Source organism: Emydura macquarii, unplaced genomic scaffold (genome assembly GCF_026122565.2).
Source record: "Emydura macquarii macquarii isolate MOO-44397 ecotype Brisbane River unplaced genomic scaffold, CSIRO-AGI_Emac_v2 contig_2473, whole genome shotgun sequence".
NCBI lineage: Eukaryota > Metazoa > Chordata > Testudines > Chelidae > Emydura > Emydura macquarii.
This window is the reverse complement of record NW_027132610.1, coordinates 40368227-40395613: the sequence shown is the minus strand read 5'-3', so window position 1 is coordinate 40395613 and position 27387 is coordinate 40368227. Positions and strand designations below refer to the sequence as shown.

Here is a 27387-nt window from a genome sequence, read left to right as displayed (position 1 = left end):
ACTAAAAATAATAGTGTAGCTAGAATAGCATGGGCTGCAGTGAGTGGTGGTATGGGTCAGCTGCTGCCGTATGCATACCCACTGTGCTTACTTAGGTTTATTGCTGCATTGTCTCTCGGCACTTCCTGTGCTACCGAGGCTACATTATTTTTAGCATGCTAGCTCAATGAGAGCTAGTGTGAGTATGTCGGCTTGAACTGAGAATCACACCCCCAGCTCCAAGTGTAGACATGCTCTGAGAGATCCCAGATTCTTAACCCTCCATTAGCTTCTGCCGATCAACAGCAAATCATCTTTGGATCATTGGTGCTGGACAAAATGCAGTGAATATCCATTGGACTGTGAGTTGGAGTTGTATTGGAACAGAGAAAATGGCAGGTTTGATTGGGGAGAGGTTAGGATGTTCTTAGATTCTCTAGTTGAGGTTGTGTGACCATTTTGGGTGGGAAGCGTTATCTTAATTCTGCATTTCTTGGTTTTCCAATTTTTGTATTTTCTTATAATGCTAATTTTGTAGGGGGTTGTAATAGGATGCCTTACTTCTGGGTTACAGCGGAGTAACAGCTCTACTACAGTGAAGGTTAAGACCAGCTTTTCTTTTTTCAAGCTTGACTGTTCCGAGGGCTCTTGAATTTGTATAATGAATCATATTGTCTTGAAATTTAGTATGCCTTGGTGTATGGTCAGTGGTCCAAAGTTGGGACCATTTGTGATTCATGAGATACAGTCCCTATGGATGCATTCTACAGGGCAGAAATCTGAAGTAAAATAGCAGAAATACTGCTTCAATTAATGTCTATCAAAAGGGAATTTTTATTCTGGGGAAATATAATCAGAGTACAGCAGAATATTCAGAAGGCACTTTTTTGAAAAGAAAATAAACTACACAAGCAAATGTTTGCCGGGAGGGGAGGGTAATTAGAGATGGAAAATTAGGTGGGAATAGGGAGAGAGAGGTGTTGAAATCAGGTGATGGGGAGGAGATGGGTACTAAGTGGAGTGGATGGGGACAGTAGTCAGGGGGATATGGTGGTAAAGTGATAGGTGGACTGGGGGATAATAGGGGTAGGAGTGCCTGTCAGCCCCATATTCACCTCCTGTGTGTGTATAAGGATCTGGAAGTCCCCAGCCCATCTACAGGGGAGTGATCTGTCTGTCCCTGTCCTTTCCCCCTGCATGTGAGCCAGGTTCTGAAAGGGGCTTGTCTGCCTGTGGTGGTCTGAGCCCTGCTTCCTGCGCCATGTGTGTGCCAGTATCTCGGAGGGTCCTGTCCATCTATAGGGGTCTTTTCCTCCCATCCTCCACCCCTCATGTGAGCCAAGTTCTGAGGGGAGGGGCTTGCCTTTCTGGGGGGTGTCTGCCTCTCTATCTACCCCTTCCTCCATGTGTGAGCCAAGATCTGGGGAAGCCATGTCCCTCTGGGTGGGGAGTTTAAACAGGCATGCTTGGAGCGTGCATCAAGAATTCATTGAGATGAGGAGCTGGAAAAAAAGGTGTGCTTAACACACACCAGAAACTCTTCAGCACTGGGGAGGGGTGAAGGGAATACTCACTGACATTACTGGAGCAGTTCAAATGTTTCAGAACTGTTGTTTCAGGCTGTATTATCTCCATGGGATATTCTTTCAATGGAGAATTTCTCATTGAGAGTAATGAACCACTTAACACCTCCCTAAGCGTGCTATGCTGCTGATTCATGTGTAGAGTTCCTACCCTCCATTTCACTCTAATTACATACAGTATTATAATGGAACGCCAGCTCTGTTCTAGGTAACATTGGGAAGCTCTTCTTGTTTAAACAACAAATCTTCAAAATCTAAAAATTCTCATGCATACAAATAGTCTTCAAATGTGCTATGCCTCATGTGAATATAGAGTAGGGTTAGTGCTTTAAATTTGCGCTCATTTGAGCCAGGGGTTCCTGAGATACAGCTCCCAGAAAAAATCATTTAATTAAGTTCAAATCTTAGCAGCTTTGAAGTTTTGAAACACACCATGTTCAGAAATCTTAGAATAAACTGTAAACACTTGGGAAAAATCTGCCTCTCTCATGGAATGGGTAAGTGTGTCTGTTTAAAAAAAATGTAATATGAGTACAGCAGAATAGTCAGAAGGCACTGAAAATATTTTTGAAAAGATAAGTTATGCATGCAAATGCTCAGCAGGAGGGGAACTAACTATCATGTATTAAAACTGTCAGTGTTTTGGGACATAGACAATGGATGAGATTTCTCTCATTGACCTTCTTAGTGACTATACATGGCAAATGTTTCAAAGCACAGCCATTATCACCATTCCTCTATAACAAAATGTACAAGAGTAGGGAGGAGCATTGAGGAATAGCATAGTAATTGTGTAGCCTAGTGGAAGACCATTGAACTGAGACTATTTCTAGCTCTGACACTGCTTTGCTTGATGACCTTGGGCAAGTCACTTCACCTCTCTGTGTCTTAGTTTCCCATTTGTAAAATGGGAATAATGATATAAAGTTCTCTGAGACCTAAAAATGAAAAGCACTATATAAAAGCTAGGTTTCTTTATTATTATTTAGCCACAGTAGCATATCAATTGCAAACCTATATGAGGACTACAACTGTCTAAATGGATCATCAGCTCCTGTAACAAACATTTCTCTGAATTTCCTGGTTTTCAGTAATTTGGGTTTTGCTGAACTCGATGTTTTGGAGGCACAAGCTGTCCCGGGGCAACCTAATCTGTGCATTAACAAAGTTTGTTGCCATTTTATTTCATGGGTTTCTGATACTTGAGTTTTAGGAATTAAATTATTTAGTCTTGGAAAGGTATGGGAGCAGAGGAAGGTGCTGAGTAACGACAATCTAAATTCCATGTTAAAGAAGTTGTTTGCCTGTGAATATTTTGAGAAAGTTGAAGTATTGAGGGAGGCATGGTTGTGAGGGCAATTATGGGATGAATGGGTGCTGTGGGGACGTTTCCTGAGCACTTCAACTGCTCAACTACCAACTGGAGGTAACCCTGAGAAGCAATGGGAGCCCCAAACTGCAGGGCCTAAGATATCTGTACCAATTAGATCAGCTATTGGGGCTGAACACTAGATGAACTCAGTGGCAGTCCATTAATATAATTTTAGTGGATACTGCCCATTTAGATTGGGTTTAGTTTAGGTTGGGTCTATAGAACTGATTCACATAAAACTCATCACAGAAGTCAGGCAAATAGAGGATTTGAATTCATGGTTTTTTGAATCACAGGGTGTCTGTGGGTAGGTCATTCACTCAACCTCTCAGTAACTGAGGCAACTTGAGGAGCTGGAGATGAGTCTGATAGGAGTGGAGTTGGAGCACAGTTTCTGAAGTCTCAGTTCTTCCTGGTCTCAGCCCCATGTGTGTATGTGGTATGCCCCTGAGTTTCCCTGTTCTCAGCTCTTCCCAGTCTCTGTTCTGTATGGTGTGCGCTAAATATGTCCATTCTTAGTTCCCCATCCTAATTTCAGTACTCAGTGTCTGTGACGAGCACTGAACACATTAACTCTCAGCTACCAACCCCAGTTTCTGTATTTCCTGGTTCCTCATCACTTAAAAACTTAAAAGCAAGTAATTTGGAGAAGGGACTTTATCTTAGAATTTGGTGACTAAATGGCCTCAAATTTGCCCACAAAGTCTGATCTGTACTCTGATGTGGCTTATCTATTTTCAAGACAATCTATCTATGCATATTCCTTTTACAGCATTTTGCTCATCTTAACTGTGAAGTCACTACTGCACTTCCATAATAAAGTGATAGAGAAAATAGGTTTCTAAACAGAAATTGCTGGGCTATTGGTTAATAAAAGAGCAGTCATGGTGTAAACCATTTTAATTTTCAGACTCAAATGGTGCGCTAGATGACTGAATGCAGAAGAATACTTTCTGGCCTTCTGCCACACATCTGAGTCTCTAAGGTCAAATCAAAGAACAGCTGTTAAAATCATATATTCTGATCATGCAGTCTTAGTCCAGTTCTACTCATAAACTCTAAGGTTAGAAGGGACAAATATGATCATCTAGTCTGACCTGCTGCACAATGCAGGCCACAGAATCTTACCCACCCACTCCTGTAATAAACCTCTAACCTATGACTGAGTTATTAAAGTCCTCAAATCATGGTTTAAAGACTTCGAGGTACAGAGAATCCACCAGCAAGTGTGCTGTGCCCCAGAAGAAGGTGAAACCCCCCCAGAGCCTTTCCCAATCTGCCCTGGGGAAAAATTCCCTCCCGACCCCAAATATGATGATAAGTTAAACCCTGAGCATGTGCGCAAGACTCACCAGCCAGATACCCAAGAAAGAATTCTCTGTAAAAACTCCGAACCCATCCCATCTAACATCCCATCACAGACGATTGGCATATCTGCCACCAATAGTCAAAGATCACTCAATTGCCATCATACTCATTCCCCCATAAATTTATCAAGCTCAGTTTTGAAGTTGACTAGGTTTTTTGCCCCCACTAGTCCCCTTGGAAGGCTATTGCAGAACTTTACTCCTCTGATGGTTAGAAACCTGTGTCTAATTTCAAGTCTAAACTTCCTGATGGCCAGTCCATATCCATTAGTTCTTGTGTCCACATTGGTGCTGAACTTAAATACCTCGTCTGATGCATCCAAGGACCGCATTAGCTTTTTTCACAGCCACATCATATTGGCGGGTCAGAGTCATCCTGTGATCAACCAATACGCTCAGGTCCTTCTCTTCCTTTGTCACTTCCAGTTTGTGTCCCCATCTTATAGCAGAAATTCTTGGTATTAGTCCCTAAATGCATGACCTTGCACTTCCCACTATTAAATTTCATCCTATTTCTATTACTCCAATTTACAAGATCATCTAGATCTTCCTGTATGATATCTGGATCCTTCTCTGTATTGGCAATATTTCCCAACTTTGGGTCATCCACAGACTTTATTAGCACATTCCCACTTTTTGTGCCAAGGTCAGTAATAAAAAGGTTAAATAAGATTGGTCCCAAGACCGATCCCCGAGGAAATCCACTAGTAACCCCCTCTCCAGCCTGACAGTTCATCTTTCAGTATGACCTGTTGTAGTTTCCCCTTTAACCAGATTTTTATCCACCTTTCAATTTTCATATTAATCCCCACCTTTTCCAATTTATGTAATAATTCCCCATGTGTATCAGTATCAAATGCCTTACTGAAATCTAGGTAAGTTAGATCCACTGCCTTCCTTTTGTCTAAAAATTCTGTTATCTTCTCAGAAAAGGAGATCAGGTTGGTCTGGCACAATCTTCCTTTTGTAAAGCCATGTTTTATTTTATCCCAATTACCGTTAACCTTGGATGTCCTTAACTACTTTCTCTTTCAAAAATTTTTCCAAGACCTTGCATACTACTGAGGTCAAACTAACAGGCCTGTAGTTACTCGGATCACTTTTTTCCCTTTCTTAAAAAGGGGAACTATGTTAGCAATTCTCCAGTCATACGGTACAGCGACTGAGTTTACAGGTTCATTAAAAATCCTTGCTAATGGGCTTGCAATTTCATGTGCTAGTTCCTTTAATATTCTTGGGTGGAGATTTTCTGGCCTCCCCACCCAATTTAGTCCCATTAAACTGTTCGAGTTTTGCTTCTACCTCGGATGTGGTAATTTCTACCTCTATATCCTCATTTCCACTAGCCACCCTACCGCTATCCCCAAGATCATCATTAGCCTCATTGAAAACTGAGACAAAATATTTGTTTAGATATTCGTTCATGCCTCGATTATCTTTAATCTCCACCACATCCTCAGTGTTTAGCAGTCCCACTTCTTCTTTCTTGGTTTTCTTGCTGTTTATATGGCTCCAGATCCTTTATTATTGGTTTTAATTCCCTTTGCATGAATGATGCTGAATGATGACTCTCTAAAAATGCATTGTCAAGTTGCATGTCTGTGTCTCATTGACTTCATATCTGATATTCTTAGTTCACAAATAAAGGTACCTTTATACTGCAATAAAAAAACCCTGTGGCACAGAGTCCAAGAGGCCATATCAATAGACTTGGGCTTGTGGGGCTTGGACTCTGAGAGCTGGCCCCCTCGCAGGGTTTCAGAGTGTGGTCTCCAGTGGATTTGACAGGATTAAGAGTCCCAAACCTTTTCCATTGTGGTTCACGCAACATCAGAAATGGGCCCCAAATTTCTGATGGCAAAGTTAAGGCACAGTTAAGAGAGGTTTAAAAATAAACTGCAGTTTCAACCTTGATTTTCCTAAATGTGTCTGGAATAAGCTTTTAAATTAAAATAGTAGATATCTACTTATGATACAAAATAAGAGGAAGCACTGTCTAGGTTTTCTGAACAATTACAGAAAATCTTACCAATAGGATCTTTATCAGTTGGTTTTCTTTGTGTGCTTAATCATGTTACATTAGTACGCCTATTAGGGAAGCTAACCTTGTGGCTTTATTGAAGCTTAATGAGACGTAAGTGGGATCATTATCAAGCCTTGAACTATTAGATTACTGGGGCATTTAAAAACTTTTAAACCAAGATTTTTAAATAATAAAAATCCAGTCTGCAGACTTACTGTGATACAAGTGATCAGCTTTGCTTATGCATCTGTTCGTTTTCAGACAAAAACTTTTGTGATCAAGTATTGCTTTGTAAAGGTAACTCATTGTTATATTCAGTATAAAAGAATCAACTAATAAAGCCTTGCAGAGTCGTCATGAAAATATGTGAGCCTAAGCGCAAATTCTGCTTGCCTAACATTCCACTAATGATGACAAAGCTAATGGTATTTTACAAAGCCAACCAAAAAAGTTCAGTAGGAGAATCAGCTAGTAGATTTTTGCATAGACGGTCTAAGGAAACGCTCGTAATTTAGGTGGTGAAAATCTTATTTTCTTTTTGCCCTCACTTTTTTATTATCTGTAAAATGCCTATTCTTCTTTTAAAGCTAAAAGCAGACGGCAGTCAAAACCCTATAAGCCTAAAAAAATCATTAAAATGGAAGGAAAGATTGTGGTATATACAGCATGCAATAATGGGAGCAGTTCTGTCATTTCAAAAGATGGAGAACTCTATATGTTTGGAAAAGATGCCATTTACTCTGACAGCACAAGTAAGTTGATATTTGAGAGAGACATTATTTAAAGACAAATAGTGCCAGGGAAGCACATGTAAGAGAGATGTTTCTTTAAAAATGTTGTTTGGTTGCATTTATTTGGCATCCAAATATGCCATTTAAATGAAACATTAGAGAAACTTTTGCTCCAATTAAATTATGGTTTTGTGTGAAATCACTTTATAAAAAAAACTTGTAAATTTATTTTATTGACTGGGCAGATTAGTTGTGATTGTTCTTTCTCTCCTTCCTTTTTCTTCACTGTCTGTGGGCTTGTCTACACTACAAACGCTACAGTGGCACAGTGATGGAAGTTTTTTTTCCCCCATAACTGTACTTAAATTACCACCAGGAGAGGTGGTACCTAGGTTGACAGAAGAATTCTTCCAGCGACCTAGTGGTGCCTATACTGGGTCTGAAGTAAATTTAACTACATCTTTCGGGTGTGAATTTTTCACATCCGTGAGTGACATAGTTAGGTCAACCTAAGTTTTAGGTGTAGACCAGGTATGTGTTTTACTAACTCCAAATATTCTACCATTCTCACCCTACTTCTACCCCCAATTAAAAAATTAAATGTTTATTAATAGTACTTGTGATATAGTGAATTGAGGCAGAGAAAATGCTGTTTATCGCCTAAATGTTTTCTCACAGGTTTAGTAACAGATTTGAAAGGCCATTTTGTGACTCAGGTAGCCATGGGCAAAGCTCATACATGTGTGTTAATGAAGAATGGAGAGGTTTGGACATTTGGTGTGAACAATAAAGGACAGTGTGGACGAGACACAGGATCCATGAGCCAGGGAGGAAAAGGTGAGCAGCTTCTTTTTAGAAAATAACAAGAATAAAATCTTAGTTAAATTTCATTTTGAAATTGTGTTGGGAACCATATAATTCCTGTTGTAGAGTTGAAGTTTGGAGCATATTATAGTATGAAAAGCCAGGCAGGCATAGCACTTTAATGTTGTTTGTCTATGTCTCTCTCTTAGTATTGCTACACAACTGACTTTCAGATGTTTTTAATACTCTTCTATTAAACTAATTCATTAGATGTTTTCACTTTGTCTATTGGAAAACCTATGTTTTGCCATAATATAAAATAAATCAGATGCTTTTCTTTTAACAGTGGAACCGAGGCATTTATTGGTTCTTAGATTCCTTCCTTCTTTCCACTCACATTTGCAAAGAGGGTATTTGTATTTTACAGTACATTTTACTAATATAACTGATTGATAGGGTTAGTTAATCCTGAGGACTCTTTACAAGTGATCTATTAAAGTGATCTGTTAAAAATATTAAGAATAAAAAAAGTGTAGATTGACCTGTTCCATATTAGACCTCATTTCTCTCCTCATGTGTTTTTTTCCTCATGTATCATCTTGTATTACAACCATCACTCACTTTTTACCTTCCTTTGACTATTCTATTCTCTCTCCTGTTCCTGCCTCACTATTTAATTCTTTTTTTCTTTTCCAACCCCATTTGATCCTTAAGCTTCTACTTCCTAAACTTCTTCCCCTTCAGGTGTATCTATACTTTTTCTTAGGTCTTGGAAAAAGATAAAATATTTTTCTTCCACTTCCCTTTCCTCTCTTCAGAACTTCTGCATTTTTGAATATTTTCAATACGAACACTTCAGAACATACCATTTTGATATATTTCACTTTGTGCCATTTCCAGTTATTAGATGCTTTTGGTAGGCCTTTCTGCCTGTAATTAACATACTTTGTGATCACTATTGCATTTCAGACTATTATGGCAATTACTTATAATTAATTTTAAAAAATATCTCTGTGCCAACAGATACATAGGATTTCAGTGGCATCACCATATGACACAAGGGTCGGGGAAGCAAAGCTCTTGAGTGATTCCTATTTTTGAAGAGGTTATTTTAAAGAAATATATCACAGGACACTATGATTTGTTTAGGATTGTGGTGGGGGAATCTATTTTCCAATGAGCTCAGCTTGTTAGCTTGGCAGTTAAGTTCTCAAAAGATTTCATCTATACTGGGCATGCTCCATTTCCCCATCCTGGGATTGAGCAGGATGTTGCCTGTAGTTGTTGTTCCCATCTGCTGTGGCTCCAGGCACAGGAACTGCGATCAGTCTCTTCTGTGCTTTCGATGCTTCTGCTGCTGGCTCTTAGGCAGCATAGAGGAAGAGGAGGAAGCGGCATGACTGAAATGCAAAGGGGTGAGGTGCTGGGCCAGAGTGGAGGAGTAGATTGGAACAAGGAACCTTAGGGTCAGAAGCAGAGGCTGTGACACGGGGAAGAGTGAAGACAAATCACATGAGAAGCCAGGGGAGAAGCGGTGTGTGACACTGGAACTGATTGGTTGAGGAGCCAGGTGAGGGAGACTAGTATTGGGAGCTGCGGTGGGTGGAAGACAGAGATGGAGAAGGACAACAGTGGGGCTAACTAGGAAAGGAGATGAACAAGGATGATGAGTCCAACAGGATGGAGTCCAGGGCCAACTAGATGGAGAGACTAGAATGAGAAATTGAGGAGTCTCCTCACTGAATGAGACAAGGGGTTTGTGGAAAAATAGTATGTGATAATGTTTTTAAAGACTGTCATAATGCAATGCATGTGCACAAAATGGCCAAAATAAGGTTACAAGGGCAACTTTAATTCTGGCATTTCTTACCTTTGGACTGTGACTTTGAAACCTTCACATTCTTTTAATGTTTTTGGTGTGAAATAAATATATTTCAGTAAAATATATACTGTATATTCCAAATATATCAGAATACAAATGAGTACAAAAAAATGAAGAAATTAGAAATAAAAGCAAAAGGATAGACTATATTTGTTCTTGTTTTCCCATGTTGTTCTACAGATAGCTGTGCTATTAGAGAAGAATTAACACAGTTCTAGATCAGATTTTCCAAGGAATTTTACATTTGTCTGTCATGCACACTTAACTTACCAAAGTTATATTATATGCAAAATTGAGCCTTTGACAGTCTGGCCCTAACTTTGTAACAGTGTTAATCATATGTTTCAGAAGGTCCAATTTTCTTCTGCTCTACCCCTGTTTTAACATTTCACTTATAGGACTGTGTATCTCAAGATAACTAATATGAACTGTTGAAATGTTTCAATATCGTCTTAAATAGGTTTTGGAGTTGAGAATATGGCAACAGCAATGGATGAAGACTTAGAAGAAGAACTGGATGAAAAAGATGAGAAGTCCATGATGTGTCCTCCAGGCATGCATAAATGGAAGCTGGAGCAGTGCATGGTATGCACTGTCTGTGGGGACTGTACAGGCTATGGAGCCAGCTGTGTTAGTAGTGGGCGTCCAGACAGGGTACCTGGAGGGTAAGTAAATATATTCCTGCAAGTATCTTTCATACAGTATACTGAATAAGTAAAATGTGTACAGAAAGTAATCAAAATAGATGCTATCTTCAGGCTCCAGTCTCAAATAGCACTGTATCTAAAGAAAATATTGTTTATCTTTTTTTAAAACCAAGAATATATTTAACTTTTGTGCTGTTGTTTTATAAACATTTTAGTAATGGTAACAGGTGATTTAAAATATTTCTTACATTTGTTCAAAATAATTCTCACAAAAGCAGGTGATGGGGAGTGTATTGAATATAAACAAACTGTAATTTGATCTGTCTAATGACACTTAATGCTACTCTCTAAGGTGTGGGATTCCTTGCTTTGGAAATAATGTTTAATTTTAAATAAAATGGAAGATGAATGCTTATTGCAGAATCATAGAAATGTGGGACTGGATAGGACCTTGAGGTGTCATCAAGTTCAGCCCTCTGTGCAGAGGCAGGACAAAGTAAACCTAAGCCATCCCTGATAGCTGATTGTCCAATCTGTTATATTACATCTGTAGTTCAAATATATTTTTATGTAATATTTCTTGTTTTAGTAGATTATGGGTGAAACATTTTTGTGTTCTGTAGAATCTGTGGCTGTGGCTCTGGTGAGTCTGGCTGTGCTGCATGTGGTTGTTGCAAGGCCTGTGCTAGAGAGCTGGATGGTCAAGAGGCAAGGCAAAGAGGAATCCTTGATGCTGTGAAAGAGATGATACCTTTAGATCTCCTGCTAGGTAAGTGAGATGAAACTGGTAAACAGACATTTTTAAGCTTTTTGCCACTGGTATAGCTTTTAGTCAAACAATACGACCAGCTTCCCTTTAGAATAAATTTTGGACTTTCTTTGTAATCAGTCCCCATACTTACTACTGTAATTTATGGAAAAATAGCAGTTAGTCAAGAAATGGGAAAATCCTGTCACTTCAGTATGCATTTTGATTTTCTGGTGGTAGAATTTTGTGTCTTAATTTAATTTAATTTCATTCTTCAATTGCAGTAACACAACCTAGCTATGGTCTTTCATGACAATGTTAGTGCAGTAGTTTTTTTTAACAATGAGTAAATTATTGCTTAGTCTTTATTTCCTTGGTATTGTAGTAAAGGGAGTGACCAGACTAATATTTGAACTCATCTCACCACTGTCATGAGGGCACTGGTTTGATAGATACATTCAACTTTTGCTTCCTTTTGTGATGACACTGCTCGTGTCAAGAGGCTGTTCCTCCCCCCTCCATATTAGCTCCAGAGGGGAGGATTGTCATTCTGTTGCCGGAAATTGGTACAGCAGGATTGTACCTAAAAAGATGGAGAGTTCAGGCTCAACACTGAACAATTTTTCCTCCAAAAGTTTTTTGAGAAAGTGAGAGCTGTCAGAAATGTAAAAATAATAAACTTTGTGAGAGAAATGGTGTGATTATGTATAACTAGACTAATATTTAAGAGCTGAAGCCAGAAAAAATAAATTTTAAAAAACCAAAATAATTTATCTTAATACAAAGTTTGGGGCCATGACTTACGATTACATTTATTATGATAGAAAAGGTATTTAATATTATATTCCCTAATTTCATAAGGCTGATTTTGCTAGCCTCAACTTCCTTCTCCTACAGTGTTAAATTCAGATGCCTGTTCAGAACTTAATACAACATAATTGAATGATCTAGACCCAATTTTGTGGAGTTCTAATGTGTGACATCTAATATCTTTGGATGTTTAAAATTTTACTTTTCTGTTCTCAGTGTTCTCAAGTAGCAGCTTCTTCAGAATCAGAGTTAAAATATATAGCATAACAGTGGGATTTTTAAAGATATAAAATGTTGCAAGTTTTTCTTTTACTACATTAATTGAGCAGGAAAGGCTGGCCCCATGATACCTGCTATCGGGTGCACTTGTGAAGCTATGATAGCATTGGAAGGTGCTAGTGTTGTGGCACTGTAGTTATCTGCCGCCTGTTTCTAAGTGAGAGATTTTTCCTGTTACTTGCCAAATGGCAGATTTACTAGTCTGGACTACTGTTGGTTTTAAAAAAATGGCATACATTATGGTTCTTTATTGTGGAAATTGAGTCTGTGGAAATGGCACTGTAGAGTTCCACTTTTGTGTTGATTTCTAAATTGAATCTGGTTATTTTACATTTAAGAACATATTATTCTAACTGGCAGTCCTGCAAGTCTACGTAGGATCTGAAGGTGGATTGTTTTCTTATTGTATGTAGTTCAGATAATAAAGCTTCTGCAGACCAGAAGTAAGCTACTGGAATGCTATTAGTGCTTCTGTAGATACACAAGAAAGACTGGATTCCACCACACTTAGTTTTGTTGTCTCTGCGATCCTAATAGGGGTAAAAGCAGTAAACACTAGATCTTCTTCGAGTGATGGTCCCTACATGCATTCCAAACTTGGGTGCGCATGCGAGCCATATATCAGAGCTAGAAGCTTTTCCTAGCAGTGTCCTGCATGTGTGTTGGACGTCAACTCATGCTCACAGTCAAGGATATAATAGGCCATGTGTGTTGATGCCTCTCAACTTCCCTCTTACCGCTGTGTGGCTTGAGTCGGAACCGCTGTTCCTTTGCACTCTTAGCCTAATTAAGAGTGACTTTTCGTCCATTCTTGTACATAGTTATAGATAATAGTTTGTGTTCTATACTTGTTTTATTCTTAGCTAGCCTACTTAGTGTATTTTTTCCCCCTGTTTGGGGACCCCCCTATTCCTAGGGGACTATGCCCTGCATTTCGGGCTTTAAGAGCTTTGCCCCTTGCCCATGCTCATTCTCCATGAGCGAGCACCAGCATTGCCTGTATTACCTTGGTGAGGTCCATATTGTGGCCAACTGTCCTATCTGCAAGTCCTTAATGCCCTAAACATAGGAGGCTCAAGAACTTGGCCTCCAGAAGTTCTTGGAGGAGGACGTGCACCCTCAGGTGCGTTTAGATCCGGGATCAGCAGACCCAATTGTGCATCATCCGTTATCAGTGATGAGCATCCTTCCCAGGCACCGAATCTGTCGGTACCAAAGGCAACAGACAAGCCCCACTATGAGAAGAAAAAAGCACTGTAATGGGCATAAGAGCAGATTCCAGTTCAGGACTGCTCATAAGTATGTTGTTTCCTTTCTGAACCATGCCAGGTCAGGTGAGAAGTAGCATACAGATCTGTTCACATTGATGGCCAGGCTGCCTCTGTGTTGAGGGTAAGGCAAAGCAAAAACGGGATCTGGCGGTACTGCCAACTGCCCTGGTAGCCCTGCTGACACTTTCACTGGCACATGCACCATCAGAGCCTCTGCAGCCCTTGGATCATTTGGCACTGCTGGTGCAGCCTGGTCCCTCTGTTTTTTTCCGCACTCTGCCTCGCTCTCCTTGATGACTGGAACCACTGACGTCCATGGAGGAACTTCTCCGCCCCATCTGTGTTCTCTCTGCTCTTCTCCGGACCTCCATTCACCACCATCATTCTCTCTTTGGCAAATGAACCTTTGCTCCTGCTACTGGAGGGACCTGCTCTGTTGTCACAACACAGCCCTCTGGTACCAATATCCCCTCCCCCTTCTCTGCCTCATTGCTGGAACTGTCTTCTGAGTCTGAGGGCTTCTCAGAGCTTAAGTCCTTGTTTTCTCCCGCTCCATGTTGGAGTCTAGAATTATGCCCCAGACTGCATTACCCCCAGTTTAGGACCCTGCTGCAGAGACCTGGCATCGCTACCCATGAGGCCCTCCAGTGCCTTGGCTCTATGGGCCACCCTGGGATCCCTACCGGGTTACCAAACACTGTTGGTGGCCCTCATATCAACCATCCCATTTGCCCTCCAGCACCATCGGAGTATGAGGAGGAGAAAGGTGGTGTGGAACTGGTACTGCCGGTTCCCACTGCTGCATCTTCATTGGTGGACAAGACGCTTATTCTTTCCTTGCTCTCTCCACCAGATGACCATTGACAATACCAAGACTTATGCCAGAAGGTGGCAGTGGGGATGGGGATGAGGATCCCCTGCTTCAACATGCAACATCAGCTCCTGTACATCCTCCAACCCCAGGGACCCTCTTGGTGAGCTCTACCCATAAATGAGGCTATTTTGCAATTGGCACGAAATGTATGGCACACTCTTGCCTCCTGTGCCCCCACACCCAAGAGAGCAGAGAGGAGATATTTCATCCCTGCTAAAGGAGCAAACTTTCTCTCCCCCCAACTCTGTGCTGGTCCATGCAGGCCCTCCAGCACTTACAGAAATCCACCCTTCTGGACAGGATTGTGAGATGGATCTACTATGTAGGAAAGTTTAATCCTCAGCGGGGCTTCAGTTCTGCATTGCCAATTATTATGCTCTGCTTTCAAAATATGACTTGACCAGTTATAGCAAGCTAGCAGAGATCAGGGACATGCTGCTGCCAGATCAATGGCAGCAGTTTCAAACATTACTGGATGAGGGGTGACTGGTGGCAAAGGTGGGCCTCCAGGCTGCTGTGGATGTAGCAGACACTGCTTTCTGTGTCCTGACAACCAGGGTCATGATGCGGAGGGACTTGTGGCTGCAGTTGTCCGGATTCCCTAGGGAGGTCCAAAATGTGATTGAGGATCTCCTGTTTGATGAACAAAAGCTGTTCAATGAGAAAAGTGATGAGTCCCTCTATTCCCTTAAAGACTTTTGGGTCATGCTCCAGTCCCTGGGCATGTACACCTGAGCCCCGAGATGCAAATGGTAACCGGGTGTCTTTCCATCCCCACCCCCACACCCTCTACCCAACATACTACCATACTACAGAGGATGGGGTTTTTACTTTCTTATTCCAAAGAAGGGCAGGGGGCGCTGCCCCATTCTAGACCTTCGAGTGCTCAACACCTTTATCAGGCAATCCAAATTCCAGGTGGTGATGCTGGCATTGATTAGCCCTTCCTTCCCCCAGGGAATCTGGTTTGCAGCTCTCAACATGAAAGATGCCTACTTCCACGTAGACATTCACCCAGCCCACCGGAAATTTCTCCACTTCTGGGTGGGACATCACCATTACCAATTCTGAATCCTCCCCTTCAGCATAGTGATGGCTTTGCAAATCTTCCTTAAAGTCTTCACTGTTGTGGCAGCACATATGCATCGCTTTGGCTACTCTGTGTTCCTCTACCTGGACAACTGGCTCCTTGTCATGCTGTCCTGATAGGACCTCATCTCTGCCATCCTTGCTCTTTGAGCTCTCCTCACCTCTCCAGGGATTTGCATCAATGAGGAAAAGTTGGTGCTCGGACCCATGCAGATGATCAGCTTTATTGGGGTGCAGCTGGACTCTATCGTGGAACTAGCCTTCTTTCTGGAAGACCACTTTGTCACGCTGTTGGCCATAATTAGACTTGCGCTACAGTCCACACATCACCGTCCACTGCTCTGTTCCTCCTTTGACATATAGTGGCTTGTACTGCATTCACAGCGCATTCCCATCTCCACCTATGTTTCCTACAGCTGTGGCTCTTCTCAGTCTACAGACACCACAGTGAAGGTTTGGATATCACAGTGTGCTCCTCCCCAGTGAGACACATCCTTACCCAGAGCAGGAGAGCATCCACCAGAGCCTGCTCCTGGGCAAAATGGAAGCACTTCACCTCATGGGCTCACTGCCATCAACACCTCCTGACTGTGACTTTCATACCTGTTATCGTCGACTACCTCAAGATGTTGGGCCTTGTCCTCAGCTTTATATAGGTCCTCCTGGCAGCGCTTAGTGCTTTTCTTTCACCGGTGCCTCGCTGTTCACAACCCTACCACCGTATGGTTCTTGAAGGGCCTGCTCAATACCTTTCTGCTAGTCCTCAAATCCACAACCTTGCGGAACCTTAATTTTGTTCTCTCCACTCTCAGGAAGCCATCCTTCGAGCACCTGGCAATATGCTTCCTCTCCCATCTCTCCATGAAAGTGATAATCTTGGTAGCCATTACCTTGCTAGATGGGTCAGTGAACTGGCGGCCATAATGGCCAACACCCTCCCATACATCATCATCTTCCACAAGGATAAAGTTTTCTTGCAGCCATACCCTAAAATCCTCTCTACGGTAGTGTTAGAGTTCCACCTAAATCAGTGCATCCACCTTCCTGTCTTCTGTCCTAAACTCCAGACCTTCCATGTGGACCACGGTCCTGCATTCCCTTGACGTGCGCAGTGCCTGGCTTTCTACCTATACTGAACTCATGCCTTTTGTGCATTGCTGAGACTCCTTATAGCCATGCTGACAAGCCATCTCCTTGCAACGAATCTCCAAATGGGTCTTTAGGTGCATCCGTGAATGATACACAGGCATCAGCATTCCACCACCAGATGGAGTCACAGCGTACTTTACAGATGCAAAAATATGCAACCTCATTGGCCTGCCTCTCAGATGTCTTATGGCAGGTCATCTGTTGTGCAGCAGCGTGGTGCTCCATACACACCTTCATGTCACACTGTGCCATTGTCCAAGCAATAGCTGTAGATGCGATTGTGTGCCGTACTGTACTACAGACTGCTTTTCTGTGCACATCCTTGCACCCACCTCCATGCTGATCACTGCTTGAGACTCACTCACATTTGGAATCCATCTACAGACCATCCCTTGAAGAAGAAGAGGAGGTTACTTGCCTATAATTGGAGGTTCTTTGAGATGTGTGGTCCTTTTTTGGATGCCATTAAGTTTGTATCAATATTTCCATTACAAACCCCTATTTTCAAGGTGTTATAACTTGATATTATATTGATCAACATTCCAAAAATAAAAGGTTGATGTACAAGCTTGATATATACTTATTAATTGAATTAATAAATATAATGCAGCTATTTCTAAAATGAGTTAATAATTAAAACATGTAGTGGCATTCATTTTCATTTTGCTGTCATATATACTATACCTAAATAACAGTTTAAATAGCTCAATATAGTTTTAAATAGAATTTGTCAATTGATAAGTTCTCTTGTGTTATGTTTACTGAAAATGTGTGGGAAAAAATAAAAATGACCAACATTTTTTAACAAACTCTAAAAATGTGTTTAGCTGATAGACATGAAGTACAAAAAAACTATTAAATGTTGAAATTGTGACAGACTTGTGAAAGTAAAGAAATCCAAAACTGACGCTGACAGTCCATTCTGAAATATTTATATTGCCTTCTTCCCTTATTCCTAAACATCTCAGCAGAACTATATATAGGACAAAATATCAAACCTTAGTTTTGATTTTCTTGGCTGTTACTAGATTTTGTCACAACCATAATATTATTTCAACATAGTTTTTGAATTTTTTGATTATAAATTGATGTAGCTGTCCCTGTTCCTGGGGTTAATATTGAAGAGCACCTTCAGTTACGGCAAGAGGAAAAGCGGCAGCGTGTAAACAGGAGGCATAGACTGGAGGAAGGGAGAGGTAAGAGACTATTTGTTATTGATTTGAGGCTTAAATAAGGATAAACACACACCATTTCTAAAAATGGACTAGGATCATGGAAGTTTTTTGTGACAACAGGCCTTTTTTCTACTTAAAATCTCCCAAACCTGAAACAAAAATCAGGCTAAGTTAGTCTGAGTATTAAAAAGACACACAGTAAATTATGAAAAGTGTATACATTCATCAAAATCTTATCAAAAGCAAAATAATAATCTTAAAGGGTAGTCTTAAATAACCTTTTTAGACATCCTATTTTCATCTTTTTGTCTTCTCCCATTTGAAAAATAACTTTTAAATATGGACGTTAATTACTGCCCAATATAATACATTGGGAGAGGAAGCAGAAATAACCAGAAGCCCACCCAATCATCTTATTATATATCAGTGACTTTTGTGAGTTTTTGTAGTCGATTAATATAGTACAATCTTCTATGGGTTTTCCTTCTCTCAAAGAGCAAAATGTTTCAGTACACCAATAAATTTTTAGAAATTGTAGTGCATTTTGTTTATGAATATTTGAAGACAGTACTCTATATATTATCTACATCAAGAATTATTGTAACATGTCATTGACAACTTTTCAGTATACTTCTTACTTTAAAACACTTAGGGGAGACTATGATAAATGATTTAATTGAAGATCAGAGATTTAGGTAAAGTGTGCCGATGTAGTTGATAAACTGATCATGTTAGGAGGAGGAATTTTGCTTAAACTTTTGTTCTTCTGTTTGGGAGTAGATACCACTATGATTTTTTTTTCAGGTAGAAAATGCATCTGTGTTGATAGATATAAAATCTATATCATGTTCATACTTAGAGTGTGCCAACATTTTCCAGACTGAAAGCCAGTCACTGCTGGAAGCATTTTTATGTGTATGTAGAAAATCATTCACTTTCTTTCCTTCTTTTAGTGGTAAAGTTAGCGGTTGTGCGTAATAACTTCCTATCCCAGGAAGGGATGGATTTTTTTTCTTCCCACTGTGTGGATATTTCTCTTACGTTTGGGGTAGAGGAGGAGGGAGTTTTCCTTTAAGTAACGGATCTTGTATATTGTCTTTGGAGGTCCCTTGTCATGAATCAGGTGGTGGGTAAGTGGCACAGCTGTCTCGTTTTGGTGGTTGAGACATTGTCTACACTGGAGAAGTATGCTAGTTTAGCAAATTTGGTTTAAAAAATCATTGAGTTGAATTGGTGCAAACCATTAATGTAGACTTTCAGTGGTTTAACTCTTGCTTATATGATTTCAATTTAAATTAGTAGCTTCCTGATGTACGCTAAATCAATTAGAGCAAGGATTAAATAGGTTTAAGTGTGTCTTCAGTGGGGGTTCACACTAAATGAACTCAATAGCTTTTTAAAAATCAGTAGTGCTATTTTATAATATAGAAAAGGCCTGCAAAGATTCAGTAATACTGCAGTCTAGTAGTCCACTGTGCAGAATTGCTTGAAAATTTGGGTTCCGTTAAGCCTTTAGTGGTGGACATGGAAGACAAGACAACTGAGAATTTGGATATAGGCCTTTGATTAGACAAAAGACTAGCTCTGTCAGGCGTTTCATCTCAGATGCACAGGGTCATGGTCAGAACTTGGAAACTGTGCTGTTCAGCACAACACTGGTGGCTACCAAAGTATTCGTAATCTTTGTTTTAAGAAAGAATGAGGTCCTCTGTTTTGCATGTACTACGATAACTGTTTGGATAAGACTGCTGACCCCGCTGTCAGTCCATAGGTCTTCAGATAGGTATTTGATTCAGCATGATTCTAAGAGAGCTATGAAGGGATGTGTATTAGTATTTCCTTCCTAAAGTCTTAGGTATCTGAATGTATTCACTTGGTGTGAGTACTAAAGTGGGAATAAGATTGGGGGCAACTAGTGGTGGTTCTTCGAGTAGTTTCCCTGTGGGTGCTCCACCATAGGTATATCTGCATCTCTGCACCTAGGATTGGAAATTTTCAGAAGCGGTATGTGTTTGGGCCGCACATGCACTCCCTCAATCTCGTGCCATGTTCGGCGGTTATATAGCACTGTGCGGCCAGACGGCCCTCGATTCCTTCTCAACTGCCTTTGGCCTGAGATGGAGTCCCTAGCAGAGCCCTTTCTAGTGAGATCTTAGTGCCTTTGTTCTCATGTTTAATAGTGATAACATTCAGTTAGAATTTTAGTTATTTAGAGTTGTTCCCATTCTTCTTTATTTAAGACAAAAGAAAAGATCTTTTTGTTGTTGTTGATTAAAGTAGTAGTTTCTACTCTGTTTCGCTTCCCTTAGCCTATAAAGGAGGTTATAACCAGATCCTCCAGGTTCAAATGATGTAACTACTGCTGGGAAGCCCTCCCTGTCAGTGACGGTCACTCCCATTTCATTCATTGCCTGGGAAGGGCACACATTCCTCAAAAGTGTGGGGGCTAAATTTAAGGCACAGATTTGGGAAAATTGTGAGCTGAAGTTAAAACACGTAACGGTGGAGAACTCATCCAGCTTTAAACCCTAGTCATGGAACCCTGTCTGAGCATTGACATCAGCCGCTCCACATCCCCTGCTGGTTATGAAGAGAAAATTAACACTCCTCATGAAAAGACACTATAAAGCAAGCTTCAAGTTCACCTAATAAGGAGCCACCAAAAAGAAAGAGATCCCTGATGAGATTGGTAGCTTTGGCCCTGACAGGTCTGAGACTGAGTACCTGTGATGCCCCTGGGGCCTCAGGTTCTGTCAGTGCCTTTAAGTCCAAGGAAGTCCATTAAGTCCACCTTCAAAAGGGTAGGACTGAACAAGAGACCCCAATCAGGCAATAGGGGCAGGGAAAAGCCCGGAGCCTCAAAGATGGTACTGACTTCATGAACTAGACGCGTACCAAGCACATCGCCACCGACAAGATCTACGCGGTGCCTGCCTGTTACAATGTATCAACGCAGATCGCTCCCATGGCACCAACACAAATCACTCCCACAGTACCGATCATGTTGGTACTTCAGGAATTTAGATTCCCAAAAGACTTACTAATCTGATACACCAAAATCTCCACTGCTGCTTACCAATGTCACTGTGGTACACAGCTCACCACTAGAGGTGCATGTGGTACATACCCATTTGTCGTCATCACTCAGTACCGTTCCCTCTTCTCTAGTGAGGATGATGAGGAGGATGAAGATGTTTATTCTGTGGCACCATTTTCCCCCCTTCACATCAGGGAGCTGCTCAATTTGACTCTTATGCTTGACCTAGATACCAGGAAGCCAGAAATGACCCAGGAATTCAGTATGGGCACCCATAGATGCCCCCATCAATGCCTCTTCCCCCACAATTGCCCTAGTGGGATCCATAGTCTGTTTACAGGCAGCAGTTTTCCAGACCACATAGTACCCCTAGGAAGAGACCTAGACACTGTTTGTCTTCCTTTAGTATCAGACCTCCTGAGCCTCAAGGAGATTCTTTTGTGGAACAGAAGGAAAGACTAGATGAGAAAGCTATGCCAGCAACGAACATCTTGTTGTCTTCACCTGACAAAGCAGTCATGCCTCCCCCACCAACACTGGCAGTGATTTCCGGCAATTTCAGGAACTATTCAGAAGGATATCAGATTTTCTCCAAATTCCATTGGAGGAAATGAGTCATACACAATTACTTGATATACTGCACACTTCCACATCAGCTAAGATCACTCTTCCCATAAATGAGGTCCCATTAAAACTGGCCAAAGTTGACTGGCAGACTCCACGATATACATCTCTCCCCCCCCCCCAAGGGCTGACAAAAAGTATTATGTCACTTCAAAGGACATGGACTTTTAAAATTTTTTTTTTTTTTTTGCACCCCACACTGAATTTACTGGTTGCCAACATGGTGAATGAAAGGAGAAGACAACACCACCTTAAGATAATGCTCTCTGACAAAGATTGGAAGAGACACGATCTGTTTGGGTGCAAAGTATATATATCAGCAACACCGCAATTTAGAAATGCCAATTAAGAAACACTTATGTCCAAATATAACCATACAAATTACTCAAAATTGAATGAATTTATTGATTATATCCCAGAGGACAAAAGGAAACCGTTCCAAACAATATGATGGAGGGCCAACTGCTGGCACTGATGGCATTACAAACGTCATTAGATGCAGCTGACACAGCAGCTCACATGATAGCGATGGCACTAGTCATGAGACAAGCATTATGGTTACATCTTCCTGGATTTCTGAAAAAGGTACAGGCCACAGTGGAGAATCTCTCATTGAAGGCTCCAGGTTATTTGCCAACTGCACCGATGAATCTCTCCACACCCTAAGGGATCTGAAAGCAACATTAAGACCATTAGGTATCTATATGCCAATACAAAAGAGACCACTCTACCCAAAGATCTTGACCCCTCCCCCCCATTCTTCCCACCTCAATGACACTATGATCTGTGGTGGAAACAACAGAGACCCCTTAAATGTAGACAACCCCCAACATTATCGTCTACATCTCACCCACCCACCTCAAATCAACAGTTTTGAGAATTTGGTTGAGGTCCCAAGATGCCTCCTACGGACCCATGTGCTGCAACCACCAGGAAATGTCTGTCAGTTTGGTGACCATCTGACCCATTCTACTTAAGGTGTCAGAGTATCACCCCAGACGAGTGAGTGTTAGACATTATCAACAGCTTATACTCGATCTAATTTATATCTCTTCTGTTCATTCCTACTCTCTGTCCCTTTTCAGGGACTTTTCTCACGAGCACCTTTTACAGGAGGAAATAAATCAGCTCCTGCACTTGGGTGCTGTAGAACCAGTTCCAATCCAATGCAGAGGGAGGGACTTTTATTCCAACTATTTCCTAATCCAGAAAAAGAACAGCGGTTGGAGACCCATTCTAGACTTAAGAAAACTCAACAAATTCGTCAAAGTACAGCAATTCAGGATAGTCATGTTAGCAACAATAATCCCAGTACTGGACCAGGGGTATCGGTTCTTGGCCCTTGACCTTTAAGACACATATTTCCACATTACCATACTTCCATCCCACAGAAGATTTCTCAGATTTGTTCTGGGGTAGGATCACTACCACTACAAAGTACTTTTATTTGCCTTTTCTGTGGCACCCAGGATGTTCTCCAAGGTCCTTGCGGTGGTTGTGGCACACCTCCACAAACAAGGAATTATGATATTCCTATACTTGAGCATCTGCCTACTTAAAGCCTCCTCTTGATCATATGCACAGGGAGGCAGATATACCTAAGATGGAGCACCCCGAGGGACACATCTCGAAGCACCTCAGTTACTGCACAGGATTAGTAACTTCCTTCATTGCACTGCAAAATTCCTACGTGAGCTCATTGAGTGTCTGTTTTGGGACTGGGACCAGCCTTATCCCTGTTGATATTGTTGCCTGTAAAGATAATGTCCTTCAGAATTAATTCATGATCCTGTGCTGGCTGTGACTACCATAGTTCTGTCTCAGGAAATTTCTGAATCTTGCCATTACCCAGCTTTTTGGGTAATCATTTTTGGTTAGAATGTGGTGATTGAGGAGTGTGAAGCTTAAACCTGTATGAGTCATGCCCTTTGCTCCTGCAGTTTTGAAGTCAGAGCCCCACCTTTATTTTCTGTCACAATGAAGTAGTAGTGTCCCTGATTTGCATACAGAAACTGATGACTTGAGTTTTATTTATTTCCTGTGGGAGAATATTGCAGCTGGCAACCAACTAAGTAGATAGACTATTAAAACACTAAAGTGGCTTGCTTTTGACTATCCACACGATTGCTAAGACATCCTCTTCCTATATGTATTCTTCACAGATCAAAGTGATGAACTTTAATATAGATGATGAAAATCACTCTTAAGATGGACTCAAGTTTTAAAAATCATTTAATGTGGCTGTGATGGAGACAAGGAAAGTGTTCTTAATTTGTGCTGGGAAATATGGTGGGATGAAATTATTATAAAGTGGGTGAGCAGTTGGTTGAAAAATCACACTCAAAGAATTATCATCAATGGATTTCTGTCAAACTGGATAGACATATCAAGTGGGGTCACACAAGGGTCTGTTTTGGTTCTGGTACTAGTAATTATTTTCCTTAATGACTTGGATGATGAAGTGGAGAGCGTGTTTATAAAATTTGTAGCTGATGTGAAGCTGGGAGGGGTTGCAAGCATTTTGGAGGACAGGATTAGAATTCAGAATTCTTTTGATAAATTGGAGATTTTGTCTGAAATCATTAAGATTAAATTCAATAAAGAGAAGTGTAAGATACCACATTTAGGAAGGAAAAATCAAATGCCCAGCTTCAGAATGGGGAATAACTGGGTAGGGAGCAGTACTGCTGAAAAGGATCTTGGTGCTATAGTGGATCACAAACTGAAGTTGGCAGTATGATGGTGTGAAAAAGACAAATATCATTCTGGGATATATTAACAAGAGTCTTGTATGTAAGACAGGAGGTAATTATTCTGCTCTGCTCAGCACTGGTGAGGCCTTAGCTGGAGTTTTGTGTCCAGTTTTGAGCACTGCACTTTGAGAGGGTTGTGGACAAACTGGAGAGAGTCTAGAGGAGAGCAACAAAAATAAGATATTAGGAAAACCTGATATATGAGGAAAGATTGAAGGATTTGACATGTTTAGTCTAGAGAAGGGAAGGCTGAGGAGGGCCATAACAGTCTTCAAGTAGTGATCAATTCTTCATGTTCACTAACAGTAGGACAAGAAGTAATTGTCTTAGTTTGCAGCAAGAGAGACTTAAGTTAGATATAAAGAAAAGCTTTGTAACTATAAGAATAGTTAAACACTGGAACTGGTTACCTGGGGAGGTTGTAGAATCTCATCTCATTGAAAGCTTTTAAGAACATGTTAAACAAACACCTGTGAGGGATGGTCTAGGTATACTTAATCCTGTCTTAGTATGTGGGTCTGGACTAGATGACCTGCTGAGGTCCATTTCAGCCCTATATTTCTATTATTGTCTGATTACATCAGTGACATCTGTCAGAACTGTTCTGAGTCATTGGCGTCTTGATAAATTCTGGCTGCTTCTGCTTAGCAATGAAGTCAGTTTTTTTCTCAGTGACGTTTCCTGTCTATGTTGTAGATATCATTTGGATCCGGACTGGATTAAATGTGCAGTGACAGAATGGTGGCTAGTGAATGAATATGTTGGTTGTTGTCTAGGAATTTGTGCCGCTTGCTTATAGTATTAGGGGTGGGTGTCTGGGGAAATTTGGTCTAGAGCCTGGCAAATTGGATCCCTGTGGATGCTCAAACTAAATTTCTGGTAGTTTAGGCTAGTGAAATCTGCCCTTAAGTAGCTGTCCTTATGCCTTTATTCAAGAACTTATCTCTTGAATATGGTGATCTTGCTGACTGCCACTGTCATTAACCTTTCTTTTCTAGGGAAGCTTATTGAAAATGATGTGGTAACAACCAGTGTATCATTTAAAATCCTGACATTTTACAGGTCCATTTTGGTCTAATTTTTCTACGTGGGTATAGTAGAGAGACTGAATTAGGTGAAATGGTTATGCATCTTCTCCTTAGTGATGGATAATGGTCTAGTGTTCATGCTGATTTCCTTAGATCTGTCAGCATCCCTTGGTATGTTCTGACTGTGAAATATTGTTGACTCCTCTGTGAATGATAGCTGGAGTAGATAGAATTATACATTTGAATGGGAGGTCCCAGAGAGTGGCTTTATATAATCCTTAGTCTGCCTAGAGGGGGTTCTTTTGTGGGGATACCACAAGGTTCTAATCTGAGTCTGCATCTACAGTTGGAGCTGAAGGTGGGATTCCCATCTTGAGTATACATACTCACGCTAGCTCTAATTGGATAAGAATTTCTCTTGTAGGTCTCTGGGAAGCTGAATCTAGTTAGGAATGCAGCTTTCTGACTTCTTGCTGACATTAGCTGCAGGGAACATACTATACCAATCAGTAAGTTGTACTAGCTTTTTATTTACTTCTCCATGCAATTCAAGATATTTACTTTGACCTACAGGGCTCTGAATGGTTTTGATCTCGACTGCCTCTTTCCTTGATTGAGGCCAACTTAACTGCATGAATCAATAGTTCTCTGGAACTCACTTCACTTGCAGGTCAGACAGAGCTTATGTTTGACTTTGAGGACATAGAACAAGGCTCGTCCTTTTTCACAAGCTGCTGTCTGAGGGTTGGGAAGTTGGTGTAAGTGGGTAGAAATATAAGCAGTAAGTCTTTTTTTTGTTTTGTTTTGTTTTTCTTTGCCTCTTGTAATTTTAAAAAGTTTTGTCATAGAGCAATTAGCACATCCATCCCAGGTACCTTAGGAATATATTTATATATATTTTACATATTTTTAAGAAGTTTGATTTGTTTGTGTATATATATGAAATGTATATAATTGTGTGTATAAATATTTATATATATATATTTGTATGTATTTATCGGAGGGTGTTCTCTGTGTGTGTATATTTTGATTACTGTTAACCAAGCAATTCAGATAATTTAGTTTGGATCATCTGGAGTCCTTGGATTTCAGTCCTGTGAAGCTCTGTGGGACTGAAATCCAGAGTTCCCACATAGTTTAGAAGCTTTGCAGGAGTTCGGTTTCAGCATTAAAAGACTTGTACAGCTCACCAGAACTAAAGCTTGAAGACTCAGGGTCTAGGTGCAATACATTGCTAGTTAACTAAATGGGGAGGTCCTGTAAATTGGAATTTTACTGTACTACATATGTATATGTTGGATTGTGGTTGTTTCACATTTCACATCTTCGTTTCAGCTACATCATTAAAATGTCAGTTTGTCATGATGATTTATTGGTTTCTTACTATGAAGTTAGTGGCTGTCAGGCCTGGTAGACCTGTGGTGTTCAAGCTTTCAGTCTGAGGGCCAAATGTGGTGTTTCATAAAAACTCAAGTGGTCACCATCCATAATTTAGGGCATATATTTGACGTATTCAACTCCAGTAACAGGTTTAAAAAAAAAAAAAGTGAAACCATCCACAAGTGTCTTGGTGACTGCTCTGGCCTGACAGAAATAGAGCTAGCATAGCTGGTTGTCTCAGTTCTCTCCTGCTTGTTCATGGTTCAAAGGCTGTCTCAGAGCAGGGAGGGAGAACATAGAATATGCTGAGTTTGGACTATCCCCAGGTGGTGTCTGGGCCTTGGTGGCTACAGCTGGCTTGAGTAAATTAGTGCAGTCTCTAGGTTGCATTAACCTACTACTTTTAGGCTAATGCAGAAGATCAAAGAGCTATGAGTGATGGTTGATTTCTCACTTCACTTCTCCTGGTTTGTCTTGGTTGGCTGTGTTGGGGATGGGAGCTATCCTTCTCTAGATATTCTTTAAGCCAGTGGTTCTCAACATATTTAGCATTGTGGGCCGCATATGCAGCCCTTTGTGTGTTATGTAAGCTGTATCCACACAATATATATACTACTTGTATGGTTCTGAGGATGTCACATGCTGCAGTTTTGTGTTGATTGGGCTGCCAGTGGGCTGGGGATTAAGAACCACTGCTCCAGGCTCAGGCGCAGAGCAAGTTTTAAGTTCTTATCCTGCTCTTCTTAGGGCTGACATGTTCTGACAGGAAAAGCAGGCAATGA

General features: G+C 40.8%; 1 protein-coding gene across 7 annotated transcripts in view; it reads left to right on the top strand.

Annotated features, from left to right (window-relative positions):
• The window catches only part of MYCBP2 (MYC binding protein 2), a 477832-nt gene that overhangs the window by 108156 nt on the left and 342289 nt on the right, over nucleotides 1-27387 (top strand). For all 7 annotated transcript variants that reach the window (XM_067563270.1, XM_067563273.1, XM_067563271.1 and 4 more), the window contains exons 13-17: nucleotides 6912-7076; nucleotides 7734-7892; nucleotides 10202-10406; nucleotides 11012-11157; nucleotides 17703-17804. In XM_067563270.1, coding sequence (XP_067419371.1) covers nucleotides 6912-7076; nucleotides 7734-7892; nucleotides 10202-10406; nucleotides 11012-11157; nucleotides 17703-17804 — 777 coding nt within the window. The remainder of the gene's footprint in view (nucleotides 1-6911; nucleotides 7077-7733; nucleotides 7893-10201; nucleotides 10407-11011; nucleotides 11158-17702; nucleotides 17805-27387) is intronic.